Source organism: Mus musculus, chromosome 1 (assembly GCF_000001635.26).
Source record: "Mus musculus strain C57BL/6J chromosome 1, GRCm38.p6 C57BL/6J".
In the NCBI taxonomy this organism is placed as follows: Eukaryota; Metazoa; Chordata; class Mammalia; order Rodentia; family Muridae; genus Mus; species Mus musculus.
Window position 1 is genome coordinate 20,775,567 of NC_000067.6, and position 13,043 is coordinate 20,788,609.

A 13,043-nucleotide genomic window follows, 5' to 3' on the forward strand; every position below is an offset into this window, starting at 1 on the left:
TTGGGAGAGGTAGGATAAGGTACTTCTGTATTTTCTCCCACAGCTAATACTAGTCCATCCATCTTTTATATTTTTTGGCAATGCTAGAAAACCAAAATGTAAAGGTCTTGAACTCGGAGCCTGCAGATCCAATCCTGCCAGTAACTTCTTGAGTGACACTGAGCAAGCCAGCCAATTCCTCCAGGCTACATTCATAAATGAGAGAAGTAAATCAGGGACTAGAGTGTTCTATTTGACCTTAATCATGGAAGACTACCATCAAGAGGAATCTCTTTCTCTCCAACCTTTAATTGATCCTCAGAATTCAGGTCTGTTTGACATCACCCGAGTTATCTTGGGGAATTGCCAGGCCTCTGCCACTCCTGCAGTCCTGCACCCAGAGCTAACCATGGGTGGGGTCATTAGGCAATGAACCCTACTGTTGTCTGCAGCAGGATTCACTTGTAAATGACTAAAGGGAGCCTGCCCAACATCCTGCCTATCATAGACAAGTTAGACAAGGGAGCCAAGTTCCTGCTCCCTGCCTGACCCCAAACCAACTCCCAGATAGGAGAAAGACCTCACTTTCTACTTCCTCTGGAGCATAGAGATTTTAGAAACCTGGAATGTAGCTGCAATATAGATGCTCTCAAAGCATAGTAGCAGTGAAAGAGAGATGTGGTGCACTGTATCCAGGCAAGGGAGACAGAGGGGAGACACACGTTTCCCTGGAGCCTAGGGTCTGCATACTGTGTATTGGCCGGCAAGTAGCATGGGAGTCTGATAAAAGATTTATGGTGACCCCTAGAAGTCATAGGGAGAAGAAGGCAAAGGAACCATGTGGCCCTAATGACAGGGTTCTGGGGGTGGCTACTGCCAATACAGTGGCTCTTCTACGTACATCTTTCTCCACATCATAACTCCAGAAGCTAGCAAAGTGGACAGTAAGTGTTTGCTTTGTAACAAGATGTGGCCAGAAGGCTGGAAGTGTAACATGCTGGCCCCACACTTGAATTCCATTTGCACCATTTCCCTTAACTCTCTTTCTAAGTGTAACGGGACCTCAGTTCCATTAATAACAATAACTCTAACATGGGAGCTCTGAGGAGGAAATTTGGAAAAACAAATGATATACAGATGTTCAAAATGTTGAGGGTTGTAAAGTCTTGGAGTTCAAGCTGAAGGCAGAAGCAAATACTTGTCTAGCTGCTTTCTGTGCTGCCATGTTAAACACCATGAACAAAAACAACTTAGAGGGGAATGGAATTGTTACGTTTACAAGTTCCATCATGGAGAGAAGCTTTGGCAGGAACTTAAGGCAGGACCTAAAGCAGATATGATGACAGAGTGCTGCTCAGTAGCTTCCTCTCCATGGTCTGCCCAGCTTGTTTTCTTATATAACTCAGGACCACCTCCCCACAACAGGCACCACCCACAATGGGCTAGGCCCTCCCGAAACAACCATTAACCAAGAAAATGCCCCCCAGACATGCCCAGAGACCAATCTGATAGGGGCAATTCCCCAACTAAGCTTTCCTCTTGCCAGGTGGCTCAAGTATATACCACATTAACAAAAACTAACCAGCACAGACTTCAAATATTTTTGAATTAAAAATATTTTATTATATAATTAATGGATATATTAATTTTCTACTAAATTGATATATAATCAATAGGTCATAAATATATGTATAGTTCCCCTACCAACATAAATATATAATAGTTTATGCCAACTTCATTTATATTTACCAAATTTTTCTCTAAAAACACACATACCATGTGTGCTTCTTCCTTGCCAGTCCAGCCCCTGCTACACAGGCCTCCTCCCATGCATTCTGATTATGTTTGTTTTCTTTCCATCACAAATATGAGCATTTCATTGAACTCTACAAGAATGGTACTGCATCAAAGTGACAGTCTTGACAGACAAGAACTGTGGTCATCATCTAACACAAAGAGACTGGGCCAAGGGTGCCTTCATTTACCTTTGTTTTTAGGAGTTTAAGTGAGGCATTGGGAACACACCAGGACTGGTAACAATTCTAAAGCAAGCCAGAAAGTTCAAGCTATATCTACTGCAGAGCTGCAAGAATGCCATGCACACCTTACTGAGAGTCCTAGAAAGCATAAAGACTTGGAGATCGGGCTTCACACAGAGCTCTGGATAAAAGGAGGCTTTTTCTCAGTGGAAGTCTTCAACTGATTTTTGTATGCAGCGTTGTCAGGCCGCTTGGTGGACAATGGGCTTGACACAGGTGCAGCCAACTTTTAGGAGCATCTTCTCCAACCTGAAGGAATTAGAACAGCCCTGGGGCTCCCTCCGAAGGACCAGGATTTCTTGCTGAATGGCGACGGAGTTCATGGTGCTGTCTTCCTGACCCTGGGCATTGATGCAGCCTGAGTGTCTGCACTGGGCCTCAGCGATCTCTGAGGGGAACCGGTGGGGGTCTCGAGTGATGCTGAAGGAAAAAAATAAAAAGTAAAGCAGGATGCTTGAGGCCAGGGAGAGGAATAGAGAAGGGTTTCCGCAGCACTAGGTGTTTCCCTTCAGGGGCAGTTCTGAGTTATGCAGGGAGCAGCGCAGACTCTGAATTCTTGGACCAAGCTCTAGCTGATAAGTAACTTCCTAGACCTCAGATGCCTCCACTATAAAACGGGGTTTCTCCCATATCATTCTCTCAGAGAGTTGTTGGGGATATCACATGGTTTGAATGCATACAGAGTAACCCCATAAATACTTTGGTTACTCTTAAATCTACATTTTCTTTGCATTAGTGTTATTATTCATCCTTTAAGCAGAGGTTGAACATCACTAGTAGGTCTTCCAAAGTACAATGCATAAAACTCACTGCTTGGAAAGCAAAATGAAAGCCTTCAAGGTCTGTGAATCCAGAGCCTCACTTGGTTCCTCTCTTGAGACTCCCCTCTGGCTGAAGACAGGCAGCCAAGTGAGTCTACCACAGTCTACAAACCTCTCAAGAAGGGAGCTATGTATCAGCCTCAGAGCACTGCTTTGTCCCTAGAATCTGTTTTTATTCGTGTATTTGAAGAGTATTGATGGGTGGTGAGTGTTCCCAGGACACAAGACTCTGCCCTATACTACATCTATTTCCCAAGCTGACTTTTCTTCCAAATCCTGACTTACCATCCCTACTCAAAGAAAATGTCTAATCTCAGTAGATCCCTAAACGGATTCATTGTTTCCACATATCCTCACAGGCTGAAAAAAATATTAAGACTTCCAATCACATAGGTGACCCAAGGCAAGAAACTGAGTTAGTGGGAAAGGTGCAACTTCTATTGGAGACGGTGAATGTGAAGCCAGGCCTGGTGGCTCATGCCTGTAATCCCAAAACTCAGAAGACTGGGGCAGAAAGGATAACCATGTATCTGAGGCTAGCCTTGGCTACCTCATAAGTTTCTGGGCTACAGAGTGAGGCCTCTATCTCAGAAAAAAAAAAAAAAGTGAATGTGAGTCCTGAATACTCATAAGAATGAGGCATTGTAATCAAAATAATGTAGCATGTTTTTCTTTCTTTTCTTTTATTATTTTGGTTTTTCAAGATAGAATTTCACCATGTAGCTCTGGCTGTCCTGGAACTCATTACATAGACCAAGCTGGCCTTGAAATTAGAGATCTGCCTGAGTCTGCCTCCTAAGTGCTGAGGTTAAAGGCATCCACCATTACATTGGGTTTAGCACATTCCTTTCCATGTAATGTGTCTATCTCTCTTCCTTGACTTACTTGTAATCCCATGGGGAACTGGAGCGGTTCTGGAATTCACGTGGGACAGAAATGCCCTGGTTTTGGTTGAAGATTCGAATGTCAACTCTCACAGTGTTATCCTCCAGGGGAGGACAGTTCCCAGCCTTCTGCAAGGCAGGAACCCCTGCTTTGGGGTTCTTCCGAGCTGCTACCTCCCTCAGAATGGCAAGTCCCAACATCAACAGTAGCAAAGACTTGACCTGGAAAATAGAGATTACCACAGGTTAGAGCCCTGGTGGTGGGCAATGTACTTGAACTCTGTATAGGGTCACTTTACAGGATCAAGGTTTCTTTTTTTTTTTTTTTTTCATGGTTCACTAGCAATGAGAACTGCCGTGTTTAATGTTATCAGGATACAAAGCAGAAAGGGTCAGGAGTAAAGCTCTCTGGAGTTTATCTCCGGCCTTATAGTCCACAAAACCTTTCTCTGGGACATTCCACCAAACCTCACCCTACTGTCAAGGTCCCATATGTAATTCAATTAGAAGTATATTTATTGGGATGGAGGAATGGCTCCACAGCTAAGAGCACTGATTGCTCTTCTAGAGGTCCTGAGTTCAGTTCCCAGCAACCACATAGTGGCTCACAACCATCTGTAATGGCATCCAATGCCCTCTTCTGGTGTGTCTAAAGGCAGAAACAGTGAACTCTTATACATACAATAAATATTTTTTTAAAAGTATATTTATCAACATTAAATAATAAAGATTTTAGCATGTATCACTCAAGAAGTATTTTTTCTGTTCTCTAAAGATGTCATATCTGTGTTCATACCAGACTCAGAGTTAACTTCCTGCGAGAGCATAGTTGGTCCATGAAAACTTTCTGAATGAATGAGAGAGTGGGGAAGTGAATGAACAGGGCAGCCCAGTTAAATTAACCAGTATAGTTATGCCACGCTCATTGAGTAAAAGGATTATGGGAAACTAAGCACAGCAAAATTTCATTTATCCATGCTAATTGAAAGAAGCAGGGACACTGATGACGCCTGGCATCACTCAGAGTGCAGAACCCATTTCTTTTAGCTCTAGAATCTATCTTTTCTGTACTAACACTGAAATCAGTTTCGCTGCTGTTACTAGCGCACACAAAGTGCTCAGTGGAGCTCTAAACACAAGAAGAGCTAAAACCTCAACAGCTCCCCTTGGGTGCAAATGTCCTTTGCCGTCCCTGCTCACACCTTCCTGGGGAAGAACAAAGCCCATGGTAAGGCAGAAGAGCTAAGGCTGAGCTTTTCATTTCTGGGCTCCGTGTTGTTCAGGCTCACACTGTGTAGGTAGGGAAAGTGACTGTGCATGTTGGATTTAAAGATTTGCCTGTTCTTTTCAACATCCTGGAGGCAAGAAATATGCAGAATAAACAAAGAGGTCATGGAGTCAGCCTGCTGGACTACGATCACTGATAATACATTGAAAGCAAGCTGCAGGATGAAACAGATTTGTCTCCAGATAATCAGCAGCCATATGCCTTCGCCTCTGAAGTCATTCGTTCACTGAGTAGCTAATCCTCGAGGCCACAGTGTTGTGGTTTCAGGCATTATCTCTAGAGTTAACTGTGTGGAGTCCATAATTCATTTATAGGACTCACCGCACAATGACTTGGTTTCCTACATCCTCATAAATCCCAAAGATCCCTGTAAGCATGCAGTAGTTCCACAAGGCAACAACGGTTGGCAGTGTATTGATGTTACCCTGTGCATGGGATGGATGTAAAATGCAGTCTTCACAGGTGCTTTGAAATTTAGAAAACATAGTCACACATCTATCAACCACTTCTTTAGATTTCTTAAGTAAATTTCTCCTCCAGAATCTTCTCTTTCTTCTTATATGTCATGTTTATTGTCTCACTTCTCATTTTGACTAGCAAGACTGAAAGTCACTATAGTTCGGGGTTATGTGATTAATGTAAGTTGTTGTGGTGGTTGAACTGCGAAGCAACCTGCATAGGCTTATTTATGTGGATGCTTGGTCCCCAGTTGGTGGAATTATTTGGGAAGGAGTAGGAGGTGTGGTCTTGTTGGAGGAGGTGTGTCACTGAGGTGGGCTTCGAAATTTCAAGTCTTATATCATTCCCAGTTAGTTCTTTCTGCCTCATGGTTATGTCTTAAGATGTGAACTCCCAGCAACTTCCCCAGCGCCATGCCTACCTTCCTGCCTCCAGCCATGATGATCAAGCAGCTTAACCCTTGGCAACTGTAAGCCCCAAATTAAACACTTCCTTTTATATGTTGCCATGGTTACAGTGTTTTATCACAGCAATCGAAAAATAACTAAGACAACGATCATGTCCCTAACAGCTCATTATGTTTCTTTATTAATAGCTAGACATTCTTGGAGTATTTTAGAAAATGTTTTCACACAAGATTTGAACAGCTAACTCATAGATGAAACTCATCCTAACTATCTAATCAGCTCTCAAAGGACTTATGTCAGAGAGGCAATAAACAACCCGGCAGGGTTCCCCAGCCTCATCGTGACAATCTATAGGATCCACCTTCTATGGCAAGGCTTGGCCACAGCGACTGAAGGTCATTACTATTCTTCACATTAGTCTTCACTGTGTCTAATTTCAAGAGCCACGAATTCTAAACACTCTCTGCACTGCATCAGTAAGACAGAAGTATTGAAAGCCACAAACCACTGTTTGCTTTATGCGTTTTTGGGGTTTTGTTTGTTTGTTTGTTTGTTTTTTGGTGTTTTGCAGCTCTGATAAGGCTGGTGCTGAGTATGGAAAAACAATAGAAACAATCCATCTTCTCAGGGGAGTCGGGAGATTTTACAGGTTTAAATTCCACCTTTAAAGGGGATTGATAGGTGTGATTCAAATCCTGTAGGATGGGAAACAGCTAGGAGAATATTGAAACTGAAGGTGTTCAGTCATAGAGTGTGAATCTTCCCAGCTTAGCTTTGTACATTACTCTTGTGTGCTCGCTGGTGGCAGAACATCTGCACACTTGCCCCTACACTTTCCTCCCTACACAGGAATGGGTGACAGAGACTGGTCAGCTCCAAGCTCCATCCAAATTTCCCTCAATTGCCCACAGCATATGTCTTCTCTGCTTGCCCCTCCTCATAATCCCGTTTCAACACTTCTTGCTCCACCATGTTTCTTGCTGACAATCCAACTGATTTTTTCTCCCCCAAAGCAATAGTAATGGTTTGGAGCATTAAACTATCCAAACGATTTTCTTGGCTACAATGGCATTAGGTTGAGAATCTTGCCTCTCTCGATCATCCACAGATAAGCACACTATTGTTGGGAGTCAGAAAATCTAGATGCAGGTCTCAATATTATTATATTAGCAATATATTAGCATTGCAATAGAAAATGACAGCAAATGAAAACAGATGACTGAGCTACTGTGTAATGGAGAAAATGTTCGTGATCTATTCCTGTGGGTTGACAAGGGTCTGAGAGGTAATAGTAAATCACAGAGCAAGGCTTGGTGGCACACTCCTGAAGTCCCAACACTCCAAGAGAGCAAAGCAAAAAAGACAGTTCCAGAGCAGTCTGAGCCCACATAGCAAACTCACGACTATCGTGAGCCACACAGAAGATCTTGTCTCAAGGGCTGGAGAGATGGCTCAGCGGTTAAGAGCACTGACTGCTCCTCCAGAGGTCCTGAGTTCAATTCCCAGCAACCACATGGTGGCTTACAACCACGTGTAATAGTACCTGGTGCCCTCTTCAACAGTGTATTCACATACATTAAATAAATAAATAAACAAACAAATAAATAAATAAATCTTTTTTTAAAAATCTTGTCTAAAAAAGCAAAAACAATAATATAAAGAATTGGTATTTGTATACTCTTTCTACCTTTACCTCTTATAGCAATTGCAGTGTCCAAGTTAACTAAAATCTAAGCACTTATGATCTACCTTGCAAGTCTAGATTCATATCAATATAACAATCTCTTCCCCCATAATTATGCACAGGTAGGGGAAGTAAAACTCACAAAGGGAATGACCAACACCAAAGTGCATACTTAGCAGGTAGGAGAGACAAATCGGTCTGACTTCAAAGCCTCTGTCTCTAAATACTGTATTTTGGTGGTTTACTGCAATCACTATAATACTATACACTATGCAGTAATTAAAAGAATATGGCCATTGTCGGAAAGCATGAGCCATTTATAAAAGCCATGCTCTTTCAGGTCTCAAGGCTTAGCCAGGGAAAATCAAAGGACTATCAAAACCAATAACACAGTGTGTGATTTCCTAAGCTTACTCCATGTGCCTCTATATTAAACCCTTCCCAGGTATTAATTAATTAGTCAGTTACCAAAGTCCCGAGACACTTCTCCAGGAGCTGAGCAAAAGTTGAGCCCTGGGCTATTCTACTTTCTCCTCCATCCAAATGACCTTGGAGGAACCAAACCATGGGTCCCAGCTTCTTTGTGGTATATATTATATATTAATATTTAATGTATATTTATACTACTATCGCATGCAATGTAACACGATATTATATATAGATTCCTGCCTTGGAATACATATTTATATAAAACAAAGCTTGGCCTGGCTCTTATTTTAGGTCAACCTAAGTCTTTAATGAGTAGGTAAGAGAGACCATGATGGTCACTGGAGATAACCAGATACACACACCAGCCCACCTGAGCAAATCTATCAGGTAAGATCATCTGCTCTTCTCCCATTCTAACTGTTCCATTGATGTTGGTTTTTATTCTTCTCTTCTCTTCTCTTTTTTCTCCACCAGACAAATCAAAATTAAACTTAACTTCACGTTTTAAAGAGCTAATTCACAAAAGACTCTAAGAAGGCCTAAAGCCTTAGAAATCTCCCTTTCTTAAAGCTTAGACGCACCTATCCTTAGCCTATGATTATTCAACACCACTCACCATGGCTGTTTCACGGGTGCACTTCATGCTGGTTTCTCCAATGGCTGCTTCTTCCCTCAGGAAGTACTTTCTTCTAAGTATGTCTTCCTGGGTATGTCAAACAGCAGTAGTACCTGTCAGTTTTATAGCAATCACTGTCCCTGTTTCCACTGACCTCCTTACTGACTGTAAGTTGTGGTTAACCGAGAGTTACTGACGAATGCAGGGTTTCTACTCCACTTCCTGAAGGGGAATCAAAGGGGGACCCTAAAGGGAGATGACGGAAAATGGACCAGATCTTCCCTCCCTCTCTTCTAAGCCCACCCACTTCCACTCCCATTACCTTTACTACAGATATGAACCGAGTCACAGATTACTGTCATGATCTTTAATTCCCCCACAAAGCAACACTCTTGTCATGCTCTGCGTGTGGGTTCTGCTTTCGGGTCATGCAGTAGAATCCAGTGAATGGGGGTAAGTCATCCTGGCCTAGACTTGGTTTTAAACACTGTGGATGGGAAAATAAAATAAGAGAAACGGGTGACATCAGTGAGAAATTCAGAAATTACATCCCCGGGGTCTTTTGTGGTTTCTCTAGACTAATTATTTTAACGCTATGACAGGACCCTATCGTGCCATTCACATGGTATAAGTGGCTATTTCCTTGGCTATCTCTGATTTGGGAGCATTCTTGTTAGCCAAAGTGAATTAGTAAATAGAAAATTGAAATGTTCATGTGCAGTTTGTAGACTTGAAAAAAATATAGAAAGGGAACAAAAGGAAAAATAAAAAGAAAACAAAATCATTTGTCTCAGTTTAGATCCAGGCAGTAAGCATTTGTTAAGCACACCCATTTATACTAGGGAAATAATTTCATTCCCCGTTCCTCAAAAACACCAGTACTTTACTTCTTAAAAAAATCTCAATTTTGATCAGGTAAAACTTCTATACATTGTCCCATTGTGAATTTGTATCAATCTACAAAACGAAGTTTCCCCAAGTGTAAGAATTTGATCAAAACTATATATTCGTGTATACAATTCTATAACAGTAAACTTTTGTTGGTTTTCTTATCGTTTTTAAAATTTTTCTAGACAGGGTTTCTGTAGCCTTGGCTGTGCTAGAATTCCCTTTAGAGACCAGGCTGGCCTCTAATGTACAGATATCCACCTGTCTCTGCCTCCCCAATGCTGAGATTAAAGGCAAGTTTGGTGAGTGTTTATATGGTTTCCAGGGGCAGAATAGAGCATCAGCAACTAGGCACAATATGATTGGCAGAACAGTGTGCCTTTGAAACTGATTGGTCTTTAGGGTCTGGCCTAGGTGTTCTCTGACCTGTCTTTTCTAGGAGGGGAGGGGTCCGGTGGAATTTTCCAAAGGCTCTGTGCCGACCTCTTTAATACTACTGTAATAAAAGTTTAAACACCTTAATTGTACTTTGGGCAGTTAAATTACGGGTCAGATACACGATAGACTAGGGTTATATAATGCAATCCATTTGATGAAAAATTGCTATAAGCAGAAAGGCAGATATCATGCCTAATTAATTTGTAGCCTTAGAGAAAAACATGAAAAAAAAAAAAAACAGAACCTTATTTGTGTATATTCTATTTTCTGAATTGACAAAAGTAACACAAGGAAGAAATTGAGTTCAGAACGGGACCGAAATGTTTGCAAATGAAATAGAGAATCGAGTCCTGCAAGACTGGAAAGGAGAAACATCTATTTCTACCCACTGAAAAGTAAAAGACAAGCTCAGAAAAGGCCCAGGTATATCTTTCAGCCAAACAAATTTCCCAAGGGCAAAAATCAGAATGAAGCATGAAATAATTGGATGCGGGAACTCAGAATAAAATGCATATGAATACCGCTCTAGCAATCATTAAGTTGGGAGAGGCAGAAAGAGTTGCAGGAATACAAAGAGAAATATAGGTTTCCTGAAAATTGTACTTTGAGAGAAAATTCTTGCTAGCATAAGAAACTTACTCAGCTTTTGAAAACACTCTCAAAATTACCCAGGAACTGCTCCTCATATCTCAACCGCTAAGCAGCAGCCATCAAAGCCTGCTAGAATTCTTTACCAACACTATTTTATATGTATCAAAGGGGTTTCTAGGAGGAAAAAATTAATAATTTTCACCAGGGACCACAGAATAAGAGTAAGCGAACTCATTCCAAATCCAGAACCAAGTTCTGGAATATTCTGTCTGTCAGGCATACAAGGTCCCCATGGTGCAACCAAGCAAAATGTCAAAGCGGCAAACCCAAATGTCTGCTGCACTCCCACTCTTTTTCTCCCCAAATAAAATATTCATTGCTGTTTTCTGGCTTCGACTCCATCTGTTCAGGTAATGCGCTGCATCGTAGATTAGCAGACACTCAGACATTATGTAACGAACCATGGTGTGCACTAGATACTCTGGCTAGCATCTTAGAATTCTTTTCCTTAGGGAAGAAATGAAAACACTTGATAGGTGATTTCTTCACCGGTGAAATAAATGAGCTAATTCAAGCCAGATTAGATTATATTAAAGGCAAGTTTATTGGGAAGGTGCTTTGGGGCGAGTTCACTCACCAAGGATTGAGTCCAGGGGAGTCGCCAGGGGGAGAGATGGGAGAGACAAGAAAGAGAGAAAGCCAGCGCCATGGGAAAGGGGGGCATAGGGGAGGAAGAGAGAAAGGGTGCGTGCAGAAAGACGAGAGACCAAAATGTCTGGATTATTTAGGGAAGAGCCTCTGAGGAGAGGGCAGCCCAGCCCCTGGGCTTGAAAGTTCAGGGCATGCCAGGTAGAGACTGAGGAATGCTGAGGGGCCAGGTTGGCTCTGGGGTAAAACTCGCACCTCAGTCCCTTGTTCTGGGGCCGAAACCAAACAGAGAACAAAGTATTTGGTGGAAAGAAAGGCAGCCGCTGGCTGGCACCAATATATTCTCTGCTTCTGCTTCCAGGAATCTTTTTTTTTTTTTTTTTTTTCTTTTCCTTACCCTTTGACTTGTTCTGACCCAGGAAATGTGAGTCACTTCCAGGCAGAAGGAGGTGAAACCCGTGAGTCATTCACCAGGTGGCTCTTCTCCTGCCTCAGGGATTATGGAACTAGGGGTTGGGGGTGGGTGATGGTAATGTGATAAGAGGGCGGAGCCTGCACATCTGAGCCACTTCAGCGGGCCATCTCCGGAATGACCCACATTGGGGCATCGCATCTTTCAAACCACTGGGACCAGGGCGTTATTCACTGGGCGCTTATCCTAATCCAAGCAGACTGGTGGAGACATTGAAGGATTTTGCAGTCTTTTCTGGCCACTTTTTTATCTGAACTCTGACTTCTCATAAAAAGGTGACAGTTTAGTAATTTCAACATATACTACACTTATCTGTATTTATCTAAAGTGATTTCTTTTCCTGGACATTTATATTTATGTCGAAGTTGATCCTTTAATAAGTGTGTGGATACGAGGCTGGAGTGACATCAAAATATCCTGGAGTTGATTCTCTGACGTCATGCTTCTTGGCAGCCTGTTGCTCCCTCAAGCAAGATTCTGCTTTCCCAGCCGCGCAGTGGTGGTGCACGCCTTTAATCTCAGCACTTGGGAGGCAGAGGCAGGCGGATTTCTGAGTTCGAGGCCAGCCTGGGCTACAGAGTGAGTTGACTTCCAGGACAGCCAGGGCTACACAGAGAAACCCTGCCTCAAGAAAAAAAAAAAAAAAAAGATAATTCTTTCCCTTAGGTAGTTTGCACTAACTAAATAAATAAATATCTAGCTTGTCACTTTAGTCCCTAGCACAAGAAATCCAGGTTCCACTCCTTTACCTCGCCTTAGCTCTGGGTGTCCTATTGAAGAATAAAAATGTGGTTGATGTGACAGCCTGTGCCCCTAGGCATCTGTAGACCCCACCAAGTCCACATTATCCCCCTTTCCCCAGTTTAATGCAATAGAACAGTTCCAGTCTCAGGGTGCTTTGACTGTGTTCACTTTTGTTATCTGTTCAAAGCAAATAATGAGCCCCATCATGTGTTTTTATAGAAGCAAGAGAAGGTCACAATCCATAGTAACTAATGCGCACCCGCGCGTACACACACACACACACACACACACACACACACACACACACACACACAGAGTTTATCAAAACAAGGTTTCTCTGTCTCTCTGTGTAACTGTGGCTGCCTTTGAACTCAGATTGCACTATAAACCAGGCAGGCCTCAAACCCGGAGATCTGCCTGCCTTTGTGTGTGCCACCATGCCCAGCCAACAGCTCTCTTTAAACATAATACTTATTTCTCAAACGAAGAGGCTGTGCACGAGTCTCTAGGAATCATTTGGGTGTGAGCTGGCAGGATAAAACCACAGGCGCTCCCACCTTCTTTTCCTTATTCTCCGCCCCCTCCTCTCTGGAGAAGGGTTGGTGGGCTGGGATGGAGCTCAGTAGGTAGGATAGCAATCTGGCATACTCACAGCT

At 42.5% G+C, this 13,043-nt stretch overlaps 1 protein-coding gene across 2 annotated transcripts; it reads right to left on the bottom strand.

The window, feature by feature from the left end:
* Window positions 1-1,579: 1,579 nt before the first annotated feature.
* Window positions 1,580-9,708, bottom strand: Il17f (interleukin 17F). 2 transcript variants are annotated; one of them, XM_006495523.2, is made up of 4 exons: window positions 8,929-9,708; window positions 8,607-8,693; window positions 3,725-3,945; window positions 1,593-2,438 (listed from the first exon to the last, which is right to left on the bottom strand). In XM_006495523.2, exons 2-4 carry the CDS (start codon window positions 8,631-8,633, stop codon window positions 2,201-2,203), a joined length of 486 nt encoding a protein of 161 aa, XP_006495586.1. In that variant the 5' UTR covers window positions 8,634-8,693; window positions 8,929-9,708; the 3' UTR covers window positions 1,593-2,200. The 2 variants fall into 2 exon arrangements, with proteins under 2 accessions (NP_665855.2, XP_006495586.1); NM_145856.2 differs by lacking the exon at window positions 8,929-9,708 and having other exon boundaries at window positions 1,580-2,438; window positions 8,607-8,704.
* Window positions 9,709-13,043: the final 3,335 nt, after the last annotated feature.

Excerpts from the sequence above, each read along its gene's own strand:
- Il17f (NM_145856.2), bottom strand. The coding sequence starts at position 8,633 with ATGAAGTGCACCCGTGAAACAGCCATG. Across the intron at positions 3,946-8,606 it reads GCACCCGTGAAACAGCCATG|GTCAAGTCTTTGCTACTGTT; the intron begins GTGAGTGGTGTT and ends TCTATTTTCCAG. Across the intron at positions 2,439-3,724 it reads AGTTCCCCATGGGATTACAA|CATCACTCGAGACCCCCACC; the intron begins GTAAGTCAAGGA and ends TTTTTCCTTCAG.